This window comes from Macaca thibetana, chromosome 10 (assembly GCF_024542745.1).
Source record: "Macaca thibetana thibetana isolate TM-01 chromosome 10, ASM2454274v1, whole genome shotgun sequence".
In the NCBI taxonomy this organism is placed as follows: domain Eukaryota; kingdom Metazoa; phylum Chordata; class Mammalia; order Primates; family Cercopithecidae; genus Macaca; species Macaca thibetana.
In genome coordinates, this window is record NC_065587.1 from 31,979,627 (window position 1) to 31,994,254 (window position 14,628).

General features: G+C 61.7%; 2 protein-coding genes across 3 annotated transcripts in view; one reads left to right on the forward strand and one right to left on the reverse strand.

Moving 5' to 3' along the window:
- Positions 1-8,057, forward strand: part of TXNRD2 (thioredoxin reductase 2) — a 68,665-nt gene extending 60,608 nt beyond the window's left edge. For both annotated transcript variants that reach the window (XM_050746167.1, XM_050746166.1), the window contains exons 12-18: positions 177-313; positions 2,906-3,001; positions 3,353-3,445; positions 5,165-5,236; positions 5,415-5,512; positions 6,371-6,565; positions 7,773-8,057. In XM_050746167.1, the coding sequence (XP_050602124.1) occupies positions 177-313; positions 2,906-3,001; positions 3,353-3,445; positions 5,165-5,236; positions 5,415-5,512; positions 6,371-6,494 (620 nt within the window). In that variant the 3' untranslated portion in view covers positions 6,495-6,565; positions 7,773-8,057. The remainder of the gene's footprint in view (positions 1-176; positions 314-2,905; positions 3,002-3,352; positions 3,446-5,164; positions 5,237-5,414; positions 5,513-6,370; positions 6,566-7,772) is intronic.
- RANBP1 (RAN binding protein 1) overlaps positions 1-14,628 on the reverse strand; it is a 290,326-nt gene that overhangs the window by 257,217 nt on the left and 18,481 nt on the right. The window lies entirely within an intron of this gene.

The following is a 14,628-nucleotide window of genomic DNA, read 5'->3' on the forward strand; positions in this document are numbered from 1 at the left end:
TCGAACTCCTGACCTCAGGTGATCCGCCCACCTCGTCCTCCCACAGTGCTGGGATTACAGGCATGAGCCACCGTACCCGGTCTGTAAGTGGACATTCTGAGAAATAGTTTAAATACAACAGCTCTAGGTCAAAGCCACTGAAGATGACCTTTCAGCCCCCTCTCTATTTCCTTCAGGTCGAGTACCAGACACCAGAAGTCTGAATTTGGAGAAGGCTGGGGTAGATACTAGCCCCGACACTCAGAAGATCCTGGTGGACTCCCGGGAAGGCACCTCTGTGCCCCACATCTACGCCATTGGTGACGTGGTGGAGGTACGACATGCGTCCTGGGACCAGGCCCCTGCCCCTGCCTGCCCCACCACCCCTGCTCACTGGGCTCCGGCTGCTTCTGTCCTGTGGGAGAGAAACACTTTCTTTGATCACAGAGGCTCTGGGTCAAACCCCAGGGCCAGCCTGTCTGGAGTTCTGGGGCAACCTGGACTTGGGCCTCAGCTCTCTGCCTTTCCTTTCCTTTCTGTGGCGGGAGTGTGGAAGGCCTAAAGACAGCTGCAAGCACCAGCAGTGGACGCCTGCTGGGAACTGGGCATGGGTCAGTTCTGCACGCAGGCCCCAACCCCCGGCAGGTAGGCTGGAGGCATAGGCTTAGAAATGCCACCACTGGACATGGCCTTGGGGCCATCCTGTCCCCACAGGGTTGAGGCAGGTCCAGTTTGGGCCCACCTGGCCCCGCCCTCCCCACCTTCGTATCCTCTGGCTTGCCTCTCTGGGTGTCACACCGGGACAGGTCCTTTGCTCTCAGCTGCTGCTGTGAAGATCAGCTCCAGTCTTTCCTGGGTGGGGGCTCTGGAGCCCTCCTTACCCATGGCCCCAGTAAGGCACCTGGGTGGTCAGTCTTGGGATGCTGCACCCCGGCAGCCTCAGGAGTGCTCTGCCTGTCCTGCATGTGTCCAGTGCCTGCTGCTGAGAGTGGCTCTGGAGTGTCCCTGAGAGCTTCTTTGTAGCGAGACCTGTTGGTGTCAGCGTCCTGGGGCTGCACAACTAAATCACCACACACGGGTGGCCCAGAACAGCAGACATGGATTCTCTCACGTTTGGGGGCAGTAGTCTGAAGTCAAAGTGTCAGCTGGGACTGGGTGCGGTGTCTCATGCTTATAATCCCAGCACTTTGGGACGCCATGGCAGGCAGATTACTTGAGGTCAGGAGTTCAAGACCAGCCTAGCCAACATGGTGAAACCGTCTCTACTAAAAAAATACAAAAATTAGCCAGGCGTGGTGGCACGTATCTGTAATCCCAGCTACCCGGGAGGCTGAGGCAGGAGAATCATTTGAACTCGGGAGGAGGAAGGTGGAGGTTACCATGAGCCAAGATCGTGCCATTGCACTCCAGCCTGGGTGACAGCGAGACTCCATCTCAAAAAGTGTCAGCTGGGCCAGGCTCTCTCAGAAGCCTCTGGGGTAGGACACCTCCAGCGTCCCTCGGGTTGTGGCTGTATCACTCCTCTCTCTGCCTCATCATCACGTGACAGTCTCCTGGGTGTGTCTCTGGGCCCTGATTTGCTTCTTACAGTTTCTCTGTCATTGGATTTAGGGTCCACCCTAATCCAGGATGACTTCATCTCCATCCTTACTTTAATTATATCTGCAAAGAACTTATTTCCAAATAAGGTCACACTCTGAGGCTCCAGGCGGACCCGGCAGGGTCCTGTAGGGCCCATCTAGCCGTCCCGATTGTGTGGACAGAGCACGTGACTCCACATGCCTCGGCCACATGCCTGCAGCCCCAGCTTGCTTAGCTGGATGGTTCAGCTGCTCAGTGTGATTTCTGCAAGCGCAGCCTCTGCCTTGGACCATGTAGGTGCAGTGGTCTCTGACTGCATGGTCTGTTGCATCCTGTGAGCACTGCACCCTGAGACAGTGCCACGTGCATCTCTGTGCACAGCAGGAAGCCTCCCTTCTGTCTGGGAATCTGAGTTTTCCCTCTGCAAGTGTGTAGCTCCCAGGCTCCTGCGTTGGAAACTGTAACATTTCAAACTGTTTTGCCAGAAATGCATGGCACACACAAAGGCATTCTTTCTTTAAACATTAAATCCACTCAGAAAGGTCATTCTGAACAGTCCAAAGAGTTAACACCCAACCAGTGGTCCCTTGAGCGGCTGGGAAGAGCCTGTGGGCGGGGCGGGGGCTATTGTTTAATGAGATGTTGTGCGCTGTGCGCCGCCGCCGGGACGTTTCCGCAGTTAGTCAGGCCTGCTGGAATGCGCAGGCTGCGCTCTGAGTTTATCTCCACGGATCTCTACGCATTTCTGGAATGCCAAACAACATCTGCATTTCCTGCTGCCAAGGTGATTGGCAGCCCATCCCAGAGGACGGTGCTGGAACCCCCAAGGCCGGGGACACCCTGGGACGGAGGGCTCTCCAGCACAGTGACGTTCTGATTTGGAATTTGTTGTGGACTGTGACGTGCAAGTCGAGCTGCATGTCGGGAGTGTGTGGAACGCTTTGGGGTCCCTTTTCAGCCGGGGATTCCAGTGAATGCAAACGGTAGCAGGGGCTCTTTTGAGCCTGGTCATCAGGCAGCCCTCCGAGGTCAGCAGCGTGCAGAAGGGGTTTGCAGAGAAGGCTTGAGCATGTGAGGGTGGCACGGCCGGCCTCATCGGCAGCGGACTCCTTTCCCAGGGCAGGGTGGAGGGCAACAAGCGGGAGAATGAGTGACCTACCTAGGTCCCTGGGATGCCCCGCAGGGGGACGAGCTCCAGGGGGAGGCTTTACGTCACCGTACTCGGTGCCAGTGTTGGGGATTTTCTAAAGGGAGATGCCCACTTGGGGGGCAAAGGGTGGTGGCATGGGGGCTGCATATAACCCCGGACATGGTGCTGACGTCGCCCCGCTGTGCCTTCCCCAAGGGGCGGCCTGAGCTGACACCCACGGCTATCATGGCTGGGAGGCTCCTGGTGCAGCGGCTCTTCGGCGGGTCCTCAGACCTGATGGACTATGACAATGTGAGTTCTATCTAGCGGACGCCACGTGCAGCCCGGGAGAGGCCGAGTTCGAGGCTAGCTCTTCTGGGGTGAGGGGCTTTTGTGCGCTGTGTGTCTGCATGTAGGTGTGGGCATGCATGTGTGTGCGCTTATGCGGGGGTGTTGTGCACACGTGTGTGTGCAAGCGTGTGTGTGGGGCTCCGTTCTGAGAGTGTGGCGCAGGCGCGGGCAGGTGGGTCGCCTGCTGTACTTGCAGCCTGCTCCAGGCACATCTGGGCCTGGTCTGTGATCACTGCTCTTTGCGTCACATGCAATGGGGACCTTCGATTTTCGGGGCCCAAGGGCCCTCCCTGACTCCAGATCTGCTTTCAGGTTCCCACGACCGTCTTCACCCCGCTGGAGTATGGCTGTGTGGGGCTGTCCGAGGAGGAGGCAGTGGCTCGCCACGGGCAGGAGCATGTTGAGGTGAGGCCTGGGAGCAGTGCAGCTGAGGACAGTGGCGACTCCGCGACCTCACTCCACGCTCTGGGCGGAGGCCTTGTGAACAGGGCGCCAGGGTCTCCTTTCCAGGGCCCTGAGCGGTGGCTGTGTGTAGCAGGAAGGGACACGTTGGGAGCAGCCCCAGAAACGGGGGTGCCTGGGCTTTGGCAGCCTCGGGGTGACTGGGCTTAGGTACCTCTGGTCTCTGCCACCACGTGTCACAGCAGTGAGGGGAAGGCCCTTGGCTGCCTTGTTCTGAGGGCAAGAAGCCCTGTGGCCCAGAAGCCCCCAGCCCCACCCCAGCCATGCTGTAGGGGTGCCCAGCACCAACTGGGTCACCACCATGGTGCCACCCGCTCCCCTGCTGAGGTCAACTGAGCGCCGGCCCCACTCCAGCACACAGCTGCTTCTCCCTGAAAGCACCAGGGCCCCGAAGGTGCCTCTGTGCTGTCCCCACCTTGCAGGGACTTGAATCTCACTCGACCCAGAAAGGTTTCTCCCAGGGGCCTCCGACCTCTGCTTCCACCCCCACCCCCTAACCACCCTACACCTCGTCTTCCTGGACTGCCCGGGTTGTCTCCCAGGCAAGAGCCCCCCACCCCTCGCCCCCCACCACATCCTGACACCTATCCTCTTCCAGCTTCTTCCAGGCTCAGGCACTTACCCTGGAGGAAAGGGGTTTTCATCGAGCAAGGCTGCTTTGGGGGTCTGCTGTGGCAGGTGGCTGTGGCTCTGGGGTGGCCTGGAAGAATGCAGGGGCTCTGAAGCCTGCCGGGCCATGGTGGCTGGAAGCCTTCGGTGCGGTTTCATCTTGCTGCCGCGGCAGCTTGCAGGCACCCAGAGAAACCGGAGCCTGTGGCCTGGGTGGTGGGGCCTGGGGCCTTTGGGGATGAGTCACTGGGCTCCAGGGCTGGGCCCTTCCCCCTCCACCCCAGTCCTCTCCATCAACAGGACAGGCCTGACAGGCCAGCCTTCCCCGAGGCACTTTATTTGCTATTTTTGTTTGATTCATCACAAGTGCGCTGGGACATATGTTCCTGGCATTTTATAATGTTGTTTTATGTTTCACGATGTTGAATGGCCAAATACTCTTTGTTTGTTTTCTTTTCAATTCTGTCTTAGTTAGAACAATATTCTCTGAAGTTCCATTAATTAATAATGGCTGTGCAGCACATGTGAGGGCCCCGCTCATTTTTTACTTGGCCGCAGCCCCGGACACGCTGTTGAGCCCTTCAAGGGTGCTGAAAGCCTTTGTCCAACAGCTCCGGCTCTGGTGTGGCCACAGCGGCCTTGCTCCAGTGAGGGCCAAGGGAGCACCAGGGTGCCCGAGGGAGCCGGGTGGTCGCCTGCTCACCCATTCTTGCCTCCGCCGTTGGTTGTGGGGGAGCTATATCCACGCAGGTTTGCTGTGCCCAGCCTGGGTGCTTGGGTTGCCTGATGCCTGCTCTGTTGCTATGGTCTGCGGGGGTCCCAGGCTTGTTTGGGAGAGGGTCTGTCCTGTAGAGCATGGCTCCAGCCACTGGCTGCCTGCACACAGCCTGTAGCCAGCCAAGCCCTCCTCCCCATCCCAGACCAGACCTTCAGGCGAGATGGATGGTTCCTGCCCATCATGACCCTGCCTTGCCCATGCAGCCTGTGGGAGCTGCAGGTGCCACAAGGTTTGTTTGTCCCAGCACTGATCCAGGGGTGGTATCCTGTCCCCAGGTCTATCACGCCCATTATAAACCGCTGGAATTCACGGTGGCTGGACGGGATGCATCCCAGTGTTATGTAAAGGTGAGCATCCCTGTGGCCCAGGGTGCTGAGGGTGAGAGGGAGGGTGGGAAAGAGCCCGGCAGGGCTAATACCCAAGGGCTGGCCCCAGCCATGCCCCCCAGGCAGGGTGCAGGGTGGATGCAGGGTGGACGTGACCCAGCCCCCTCCTGGGCTGGTAGCTGAGATGTGCGGCTTTCAGATGGTGTGCCTGAGGGAGCCCCCGCAGCTGGTGCTGGGCCTGCACTTCCTTGGCCCCAACGCAGGCGAAGTTACTCAAGGATTTGCTCTGGGGATCAAGTAAGTCCCGAGGAATGCGGGCCGTGATGCGATGCGCAGCCGGGTGTCCCTCGAGTGCCAGCAGTGCGGCAGTGGAGAGCTGCTGCCTCTCTTGCTGCATTTATGTGGCCTTCGCGGGTTTGCAGCAGAGATTCCTCAGGCCCTCCTCAGACAGGGCGGGTTCAGGGAGACAAGGGACAGCTCTGCCCCAGCCAGATGCTGTTGAGCCAGCCAGAGCCAGGCGAGGTGTCCACTGTGGCCCCGGGTCGCTGCTGGGGCCCTCGCCCACCCGGCCCAGCACTCATGCCACCATGAGTGGGGCGCCAGTGCCTGGAGAGCCACCCCAGGGCTGCTGCATGTCTTCTGGAGCTGGGGCCATTGCTCGGGTCTTGGGCTCAGGCTGTGTGTTTTCGGCGTCCCGGGGTCAAAGGAAGCCGTGGCAAAGGCTCTGGGTGGGTTGACAGGGGTAGTTGGAGGTTGGGACATTGTGCATGGCCTGAGAGACGTGGCTGGCTGGATGTGGGGCCTGGAGGGCGGTGGTGTGGTGAGGTCAGGATGCGCTGTCTGTGGGTAAAGCAGAGAGCAGAGGCCTAAGGCAGGACTGTGCCTGGGGGCAGGGGATGGAACAGCAGGAAGCCAGGCCAGGGCAAGCCAGGGCGTGGCTGGGTGGGAGGTGGGCTAGATGAGCGCTGAGCATCTGCTGGGAGGGAGGTGGACGGCTCCCACAGGTGTGGGCAGGGGTCCTGGCTTCTGGCTGGGGGTTAGGGGACAGTGAGGAGACCAGCAGCCTCCGAGGCCCTCTTCCCAGGGATGGGATGCTGTGGACCCCCCCTCCCTGTGCTGACCCCCGCCTGCCTCCCCCATCCCCTATATGTGCAGGTGTGGGGCCTCCTACGCGCAGGTGATGCGGACCGTGGGTATCCATCCCACATGCTCCGAGGAGGTAGTCAAGCTGCGCATCTCCAAGCGCTCAGGCCTGGACCCCACGGTGACAGGCTGCTGAGGGTAAGCACCATCCCTGCAGGCCAGGGCACACGGTGCGCCCGCCGCCAGCTCCTCGGAGGCCAGACCCAGGTATGCAAGTGGGGCCGGCTCTGTGTTTGAGGACAGGGCACATGGCAGGGGTGCAGGAGCCCTGGCCATGGGCTCCCTCCAGGTGTACAGCAAGGCTGTACCTGCCACGCCACCCAGAACAGGGATGCTCCGTCCTGTAACCCGGCCACATTGGTGACAGGCAGGAGGAGAAGTCCCCAAGGGCCCAAACCTCCCCGGGAACCCCAGACCCCGGCCTGGCCACAGCTGCTCCCCACACACAAGAGGTCTCAAGAAACAGGGCTCATCCGTAGGAGCCTGGCCCAGGCGGATGCTGGCGTGGAGGGTGTCCGGGGCGGGCTGAAGTCGGGCATCTCAAGTTGCTGCTTCACAGGCGGCTGCAGTCGGGAAGCTGGCCTCCCACCTGGCTCCTGCAGAGTTCAGGGCCCGCTTGTTTCCCTGCCTCCCAGAAGGTGGAGGCGCTGCCCTGTGATGGCCGGCCCTGCCCAGCCTGCCCCACACATTTGGTTCTGTTTCAGCTCTGCAGAGTCAGGCTGGCCACGGGCATGTTGTTCATCCTCTTCCCAGGAGGAAGAAACTGGAGAGAGCTCCTGGCCTCTGCCCCAGGGATGCCTGTGCCAGAGCCCTCTCGCCTCGTGGTCTGACAGTGCATCCTCCGGCCAGGGCTGAGGACGGGGGCCGGGGCAGGGTGGGCCCTCAGCCTGTGCCGTCCAGCCCACCTGGGGCACCCCCACGGCTGTCAGCCTGTCCCGGGGTTGGGGGTGTTTGGGCTCCATCTCTCCCCTGGGGCTGAGGTGGAGACCAGGCAGAGCAGTGGGCTCCCCCGAAGATGCCTGTGGACAGGCTCTGGGGTCCGCATGGTGCCGAGGGGCTCTGGGGAGGCCTCTCTGGGGGTACTCAGGGCCCCCTGCTTCGCTGTGGCTGCCTCCCCCCGGCGGGGCTGAGCTTGATAGGAATAAACAAAGGGCATCCTGAGGAAACTCTTATCAGAACATTGCACCTCCCAGAGCTGTTTTGTTAGGAGCCTGCTATAAATTTTTATCATTTCAAAATATTTTTGTAGCACTGCGTCGCTCCCTGTGACGCATCGCCCTGGGGTGGGGCCACTCTCTGCAGGGTTTGTTTCTCACCCGTCTCTCCCTTGGGGGTCCCTGGGTGTGGCAGTGGGAGACATGACCAGGCTGATGGGAGGGGTGGGTGGCTGCCTTGACCTTCCCGTTGTTGGCAGGATGGCTGCAGGCAGGTTTGGAGGGCCTCACCCCTCTCCTGGAGCGCCTGTGAGACGGTCAGCGTGGAGCACAAGTGCTGGACAGGTGGCCTGTGTGCCCCACAGGGATGGCTCAGGGGACTGTCCACCTCACACCTGCACCTCTCAGCCTCTGCCGCCTGGCACTCCTTCTAGGCTCCTGCTGCCAGATGATGACGACCTGGGTGGAAACCCACCCTGTGGGCACCCATGTCCGAGCCCCCTGGCATTTCTGCAGTGCAAATAAAGAGGGTGCTTTTTCTGAAACGTGCTCTGCCTGTGGTGTCCCTGACGGGCCCCCAGGATCGCCCAGGTGGGTGGGGTCTGGCCAGGTCACCGGGCCCCTCTTAAATCATGTGCAGCCCAGGGTCCGCTGGGGCCCCTTGAACTCCTGAGCACAATTCCGAGCAGCCCTGGGCAGAGGGGAGCAGCCTTGCAGTGCTGGGGACCCCACCTAGGCAGGAGGCAGAGCCACCCCACCTGCCCCACAGCTGTCTGGCCTCTGGCCTGAAGACGCCCACTGAGGGTTTTTCCTGGGACCCTCTGCCTGGTCTCTGCACCTTGAGGCAAGAACGGCAGCCCAGCGCCAGGCAGGCTCTCGGGAGGGGCGGCGACACTGGCTTTGTTCTGGAACAGCCCGCCAACGGGCGGGCCCATGATGGGAGGTAGCAGGGCTGTGTGAGGCTCTCTGTCCCTGGATGTCAGTCACTTTGCCGGTTTCCACTGTGGCCCTCCAAGTCAGCTTGTCGACTGCGTCAGGCTAATCCTGTGCATTGAGGCTTGATGGGCTGGGGAGCGCCTGTCAGTCACTGCGGAGAGACAGCGCTGACAGCCACGGCCGGGCCCTGCATTGTGCTGGGGCTTTAGCGGTGGCTAATCGCGTGTCTTCCTTAAGAAAACATCACTTAGTCTGCCGGCCCCGAGCCCTGGATGGGACCCTGCTTGTCAGCGCACAGAGGAATGCCTTTGCGCCTTAATGGGCCTGCAGAAGCCCGACTTGCCGTGTGAAGCGTGCGCGTGAGCTCTCAGACACCCACTTAAGATGCCAAGTGCTGGGCCAGGCCCTCCCACAAGTGCAGCTCCTGATCAGCCATGTCCCATTTAACGCACGGCTGGTGGCATGCCTGGGCTGGATCCTGTGGGTGGGGCTTGCCTCTAGGCCTGCAAGTTTTTTGCCTTGGGGGCACCGCGAGGCCGGGAGGTCGGCCTACACCTGCTGCCTGGGCTCTAGGGGGTGGCTCTGGGCAGCAGCCAGGAAGGGGGCAGAGGGCCTGTGGATTCCTCGGCCCTGGGATCAGTCCCTGCCAGGGAGCACAGGGAAAACTTGAAATGGCCTTGGTGCTTTTGTGGTGATGGAGAGGATGCAGCTGTGTGGAGCCCGCAGTACATGCTGGGCGGCACTCTGCCAGGAGGGCCTCTCGCCTCCCTGCCTGCCCAGCCGACCAGGAGTGCCTGTTGCTGGGGGCCTGAGAGCCACCTACACGTCTGTGTCCCCACTGGCCCCTCCAGGTGGTTTTCCCTGCGTGCCCTTTCTTCCTGGAACACACCGTGTACCACATACCTGCTCTCTGTGACCTCAGCTCTCCCGCGCTGTGTGGCCCATTCAGCCGGCCTGCGCATCCCCTAGGACGGACCAAAACGTCCACCACACACATCCCAGGCAGCCGTGGGTCCTTGGGCTCCCGCTGCACAGGGGCTCATACTCTCCTGGTAAGTGGCAGGCAGGGGTCCAGCACAGTTTACAAGCAATGGGTGCTGCAGGCAAAGAGCTGCCACAAACAGGCCAGCACTGCTGCCCCAGGCCCTCTCAGGGCCGGTGCTGAACTGGCAGGCACCTGGCTGCAGACCAGGCCCAGGGGACCCCACAGGCACTGGCCATCCCCACACCTCACTACTCTGGTGGGACACTGGCCCAGAGCCCCCACCCAGGCAGCTGCACAGCCAGGGCAGGAACCAAGGCCCAGCAGGGCAATGTGGGCAAAGCGGCCGCTCTCCCAGGCTCCCTTGCCCAGTGTGGGACCAGTGTCCTGGGCCAATAGTGGTTTCGATCCTGTGTTTCCCCAGGGACGGCCCAGGGAGTACAGGGTGGAGCCAGAGCAGGGTGTTCTCCACCTGGCCCCGGGGCCGCCTTCCCGCCTTCACATGTTTTTATGGTGCAATGAAAATATGATTTTAATTCCTCAGATTGTTCTGTGTAACCTGCAATTACCCGCGGCGACATCCTGCACACTTCTGCTGTGGCACCAGATTTCGCAAAGACGTGGGAGGGGGAGGAGTGGGCAGGGGGTGCTGCCCAGCCAGGCTGAGTGGACCCCCTGTGCTGCACCCTCCACTCTGACATGGGGCAGTGTCACCTTCTCCTGCCCCCAGCACCCCCGAGTGACACTGGGCAGTTCCCAGGCCCCCTGGGTGATCCACATGCAGGGGAGGGGACATACAGTTATGGAGGGCTTCCAGGGCCAGAGCGGGGCAGCAGGGGAGGGCAGGGCCTGGCAGGGCTCTGAGGAGTGGAACAGGGGGTACAGCAGGGGTCATCAGCTCAAGGGGAGGGGTGATTGAGATGCTCAGACTGCAGCCCCCCTCCCTGAGCATGCTGCAGCCTCACTTGTCCCTAGCCTCAGCTGACAGCCATCGGGCGCCTCGGCCCTGCTCTCCTGGCCGTGAGGTGACCTTAGTGCTGGCTGGGCCCTCAGGCAGAGCTGCCCCTGTGAGAGCAGCAGTGTCAGGCAGGGCTGCAGTTGAGAGCACCTGTTTCCTGGCCTCAGGTTTGGGCTCCTCCCACAGGGTCTTGGCACATGAGCTCACCTCGGCTGACACCTGCTTGCCTTACCTGGCCCACGGCCACTCCAGCCCCAGCGCAGCAGCTCAGAGGTGCCGCCAGTACCTGGGCCCTGGGCCCTGGTCCCCTCCCCAGGTTGAAGCAGGCCCCAGGGGCAGGCCTGAGGCCCCCACCTACCCCTCACACACTGGGCAAGAACTGGAGGTGACCCAAGACTTGTAATGAGGGATGCCCTGAGGTGGCTGGGCAGTGTGCCCACCGGGGCAGGGCCATGAGGCCACACTAACGCCTGCAGGCCCTATTGAGGCTCCAGGTGCCTGGGCCACCTCGGGTTGAGGCTCCATCCTAGTGGCGTCACCACCCCATGCTCATGTCTCTCCCCAAGAGAGCACACGTTGGCACCTGGCTCCAGTGGGTGGCGTGAGAGGCGTGTTGGTGTCTGCGTTGGGCTGGTGGGTGGGGGCTACTCCTGCCTCCCAGAGCTCAGAGCTGCCTGAGCCTCCTGGTCGCGGTCCCAGGCTGCTGCCCCACCCTGTGTCCCTCTGGGAGCCACTTCTCCTCCCCAGAGTCCCTGAGTGCCCCTGCCCTGGGCAAGAGCTCCTCCCGCCCAGCCTGATGAGACCTGCTGGCCTCTGCCCACCTGCCCTCACTCATCGCCACTTCCCACCCTTGGGCTTAGTCAGGGTCCATGAGGGTCGGTGTAGGTCATCCACTGGCAGACACGGGGATCCCCACACTCTGGAGCAGGAAGCAGCAGGGGGTGCACACCCAAGACCAGCGGGCCAGCACCAGTGGCCAGGGCAGGTGGTACAGCCCCTACAGGTATCAAGGCCCGGGCACAGGGCCCATTGAGGTAGAAGCACGTTCCTCCATGGGCCCAACCCCAGCCCCATCAGGAAGCAACTCCCTCTGAACTGCCTCTCCATCCAGATGGGCCTGGGCCAGGGAGCCAGCCAGCTGCTGAGAGAGACTTCCAGATCCCGCTCCCTGAGCTTCCATGGAGCCCCAGGCCGCAGCCCCACACCCGTCCTGGTAGGGCCACTGGCACACAAGACCCCTCCCATGGGCCCCCAGCCTGCGTCCTTAGGCTAGCCCACCTCTGTCTCCCTGGTCCTCCCCTCCCCAGCCCTCCCAGCGGAAGTCCAGAGCTCAACAGGGCCTGGCACGGGAGCATTCTGTGCCCGGCCTAGTCTCCTTCCTCTGCCACCATCTTCGAGCTGGGCTCTCTGGCTGGGCACTGCATGGCCCTGCAAGCTGCCTGAGGTCCTTCCTGTACCAGGCAGGGGCGTAAATAAACAAACAGGTACACGCTGGCGTCCTGGCTGCCACCCCGAGCAGAAGGCAGGCAGGGAGGAACTGGCTCCATGTGCCCCCATGTCCCTCTGCACCCGGGCTGAGGGGGCTCCCCGCTGTGCTTGGGGCTTCTCGGCTGTGCTCTTCCAGGCAGGATCCAGTGCTCCAGTGCTGTGCAGACCCCAGCTCTGCTTTGCCCCTGCCCAGACCAGGTCCCACAGGGCCGGCTGTGGGGAGCCAAGCTGCTGGTGCCCCCTCAGATGGGCTAGTGAAGGAAGGAGCTCAGAGTGGGAGGCAGGCAGGCAAGGGCCTGTCCAGCCACAACCTGGAATGTTCGGCTTGGGAAATAACTGGACAGAAGATTCAACAGGCAAGAGCTGCCATGAGACTGATAACCCAGGAAACGGATGTGACGCAGCCCCGACAGGGTTCTGGGAGGCAGAGCGTGCGAGGGATGGGGCCCCAGACACCAGGGAGCTCCTGGGGTCTCACCTGCAGCAGCTCCCTGAGCGTCAGCCACAGGGCCCACTTCCAAGCCTGGCAGGCGTGGCTGGCATCATGGCTTTCTGTTCCCAGAATCCACCATGCAGGGTGAAGTCTGGTCAAGAGCTGAGGACTTGCTGCAGACACCCTGCACTCTGTCAGGCGGTGACAGCATCCAGCTCGGGCTGGCACTATGGGTCATCAGGGAATACAGGCAACAGCAGCCGAGACTGCCTGCGCTGGCCAGGAGTGGAGGATTGGGGCGCCACACCCACCCACACGGTGCCCACGCCCTGCGGCCAGGTCCATGCACTGAATGCCACTGATTGCTGCTGTCAACACCCTGGATGGATCTTCCGGGCAACTCTGGGAGAGAGAGGCAAGACTGTGGGCCCATTTTCCAGACGCTGCTCCTTAATCCCTGTCCACTTGATCACGGGAACCGTCAGGGCTGCAGCTTCAGTCCTGGGCCTGGTGCCCGTGGGCCCTTGGTGCTTTCCTGCAGGTGCAGTCGAACCTCACTCCTGCCACACACTGACCACCCTCCTGTCCCTCATCCTCCCTTATGCCTGCTCTCGAGGCCCAGCCTAACTCCCTGAAATCTCCCTGACCTCTGATCCTGCCACCAGAGGGTTCTGGAGTCCTGCTTGTCGTGGTCCCCGGCCAACCCCCTGTGCCTATGAGGACAGCGAGGGGGCCATCTGTGGGGTCCAGCAAAGCATCTTAGGCCCGAGCCTGCCTGATCCCAGCCCTGACGTGGTGTATGGTGCTCGGGTTACCCTAATCCCGAAACCCAAGCCGGCGTTCCCAGAGCCTTCCCTTACTTCCCAGCGAGGGGACAAGCAGAGGCTCCTGGGAGACAGAAGAGAACGTCCCCCGCTGTGCCTTTTGGTTGGCAGCTGACTCCCATGGGGGCAGGGCAGGGAGCTGGGCACCCACAGGAGTGAAAATCCAGGCCCAACAAACCGTGTGTTCAGGACATAGAGGAGGTGCAAAGCCAGCGGTGCCGGTGCAGCAGGAGCAAAGCGTGGGGCAGACCTGGCTGAAGCCTGGCGAGGTCCTGGCCTCCAGGGTTTCGTGGGACAATGATGGGGCCTTGTGGTTCCACAGAATGGAACGTTTTTTCCCCCTAACTAAAACTGGAATCTTTTTGGCTTATAACTGATGATGAAATACACCAGATGCTTGAGAATCAAGTGGAGCCACAGGCAGGAGGTGGTGTGGCCTTGTAACTCAGCAGCTGGGGGCGGAGCCAGCTGTGCCTAGCCCTCTACCCTGGCTGCTGACCTCTGACCCAGCTGGGGCTCCCAGGGCCACCCCTACACTGGGCACCCCAGCTCGGAGCGGGAGCACCCCACAGGCTCCCTGTTTATGATGATGTGGGTGGGGCCGCGCATGCTGAGGACTGCGAAGGGCGCCGGTGTCTTCTGCATCGTGGTCTCCCCGAAGCAGACAGAGTTAGCTCCTGACCTACAAGGGTCACAGTGTAGGACAGAATGTCAGGAGAGTGCAGCACCGTCCGGATGTGTTCTCTTCAGGCCGCCCGCTCGATGAGTGAGGAGACCGAAGCCTGGACCCCCAGGGGGCCCCCGGGCTGTGCAGTAGCGGACAGGCCTGCCACCACCCTCCCTGCCAAGGCCTCAGCACCGGGTCCCTGCCCATGGGAGAGGCGAGACCTCCGCAAGGCTTCAATGGCTCATTGTTCTGCCCACGGTGGCTGGAATTGGGCCGAGTGATTATAATAATAAAGTCCTAACAGTCCGCCTGTGGTTGGGTTTCCATAGCTTGGGGAGTATTTGATTTTCAAAGCCTTGGTGGGGCGGAGATGCCATATCAATGCAGCAGGCGCTTCCCATCAACCAGTTCTTTACAGGTCAGAGTCTCCCATCCAGTGCCTTACCTCTCCGGAAAGGCACCGTACCTGTCAGCTCCCAGGTGCCCAGGCATGTCAGGGCGGAAGACTGCACCAGGAGGCCCAGACACAGCGGGGATGAGTCCCGCCTTCACCAGCTCAGACAAGCTCTGATCCCACCCCACCCACAGACGGCTGCAGTGGGGGCGCCCAGCGGGTGGGGACACTGCTCTTACTCCTGCCTGGGACTTTTTCCCGCACCCGCCTTGTCTGGCCTCTGTGCCTTTGCCCATGCTGTTCCTTCAGCCCCAAGCTGTGCCTTCCTCTTTCTGCCCTGGCTAATGCCCCCTCATTGGTTAAGATTCAGCGTACAGGCCCCCCTCCAGGAAGTTCTCCCTGTCAGCTGGCAAGATGAGGCACCCGCCCAGGGC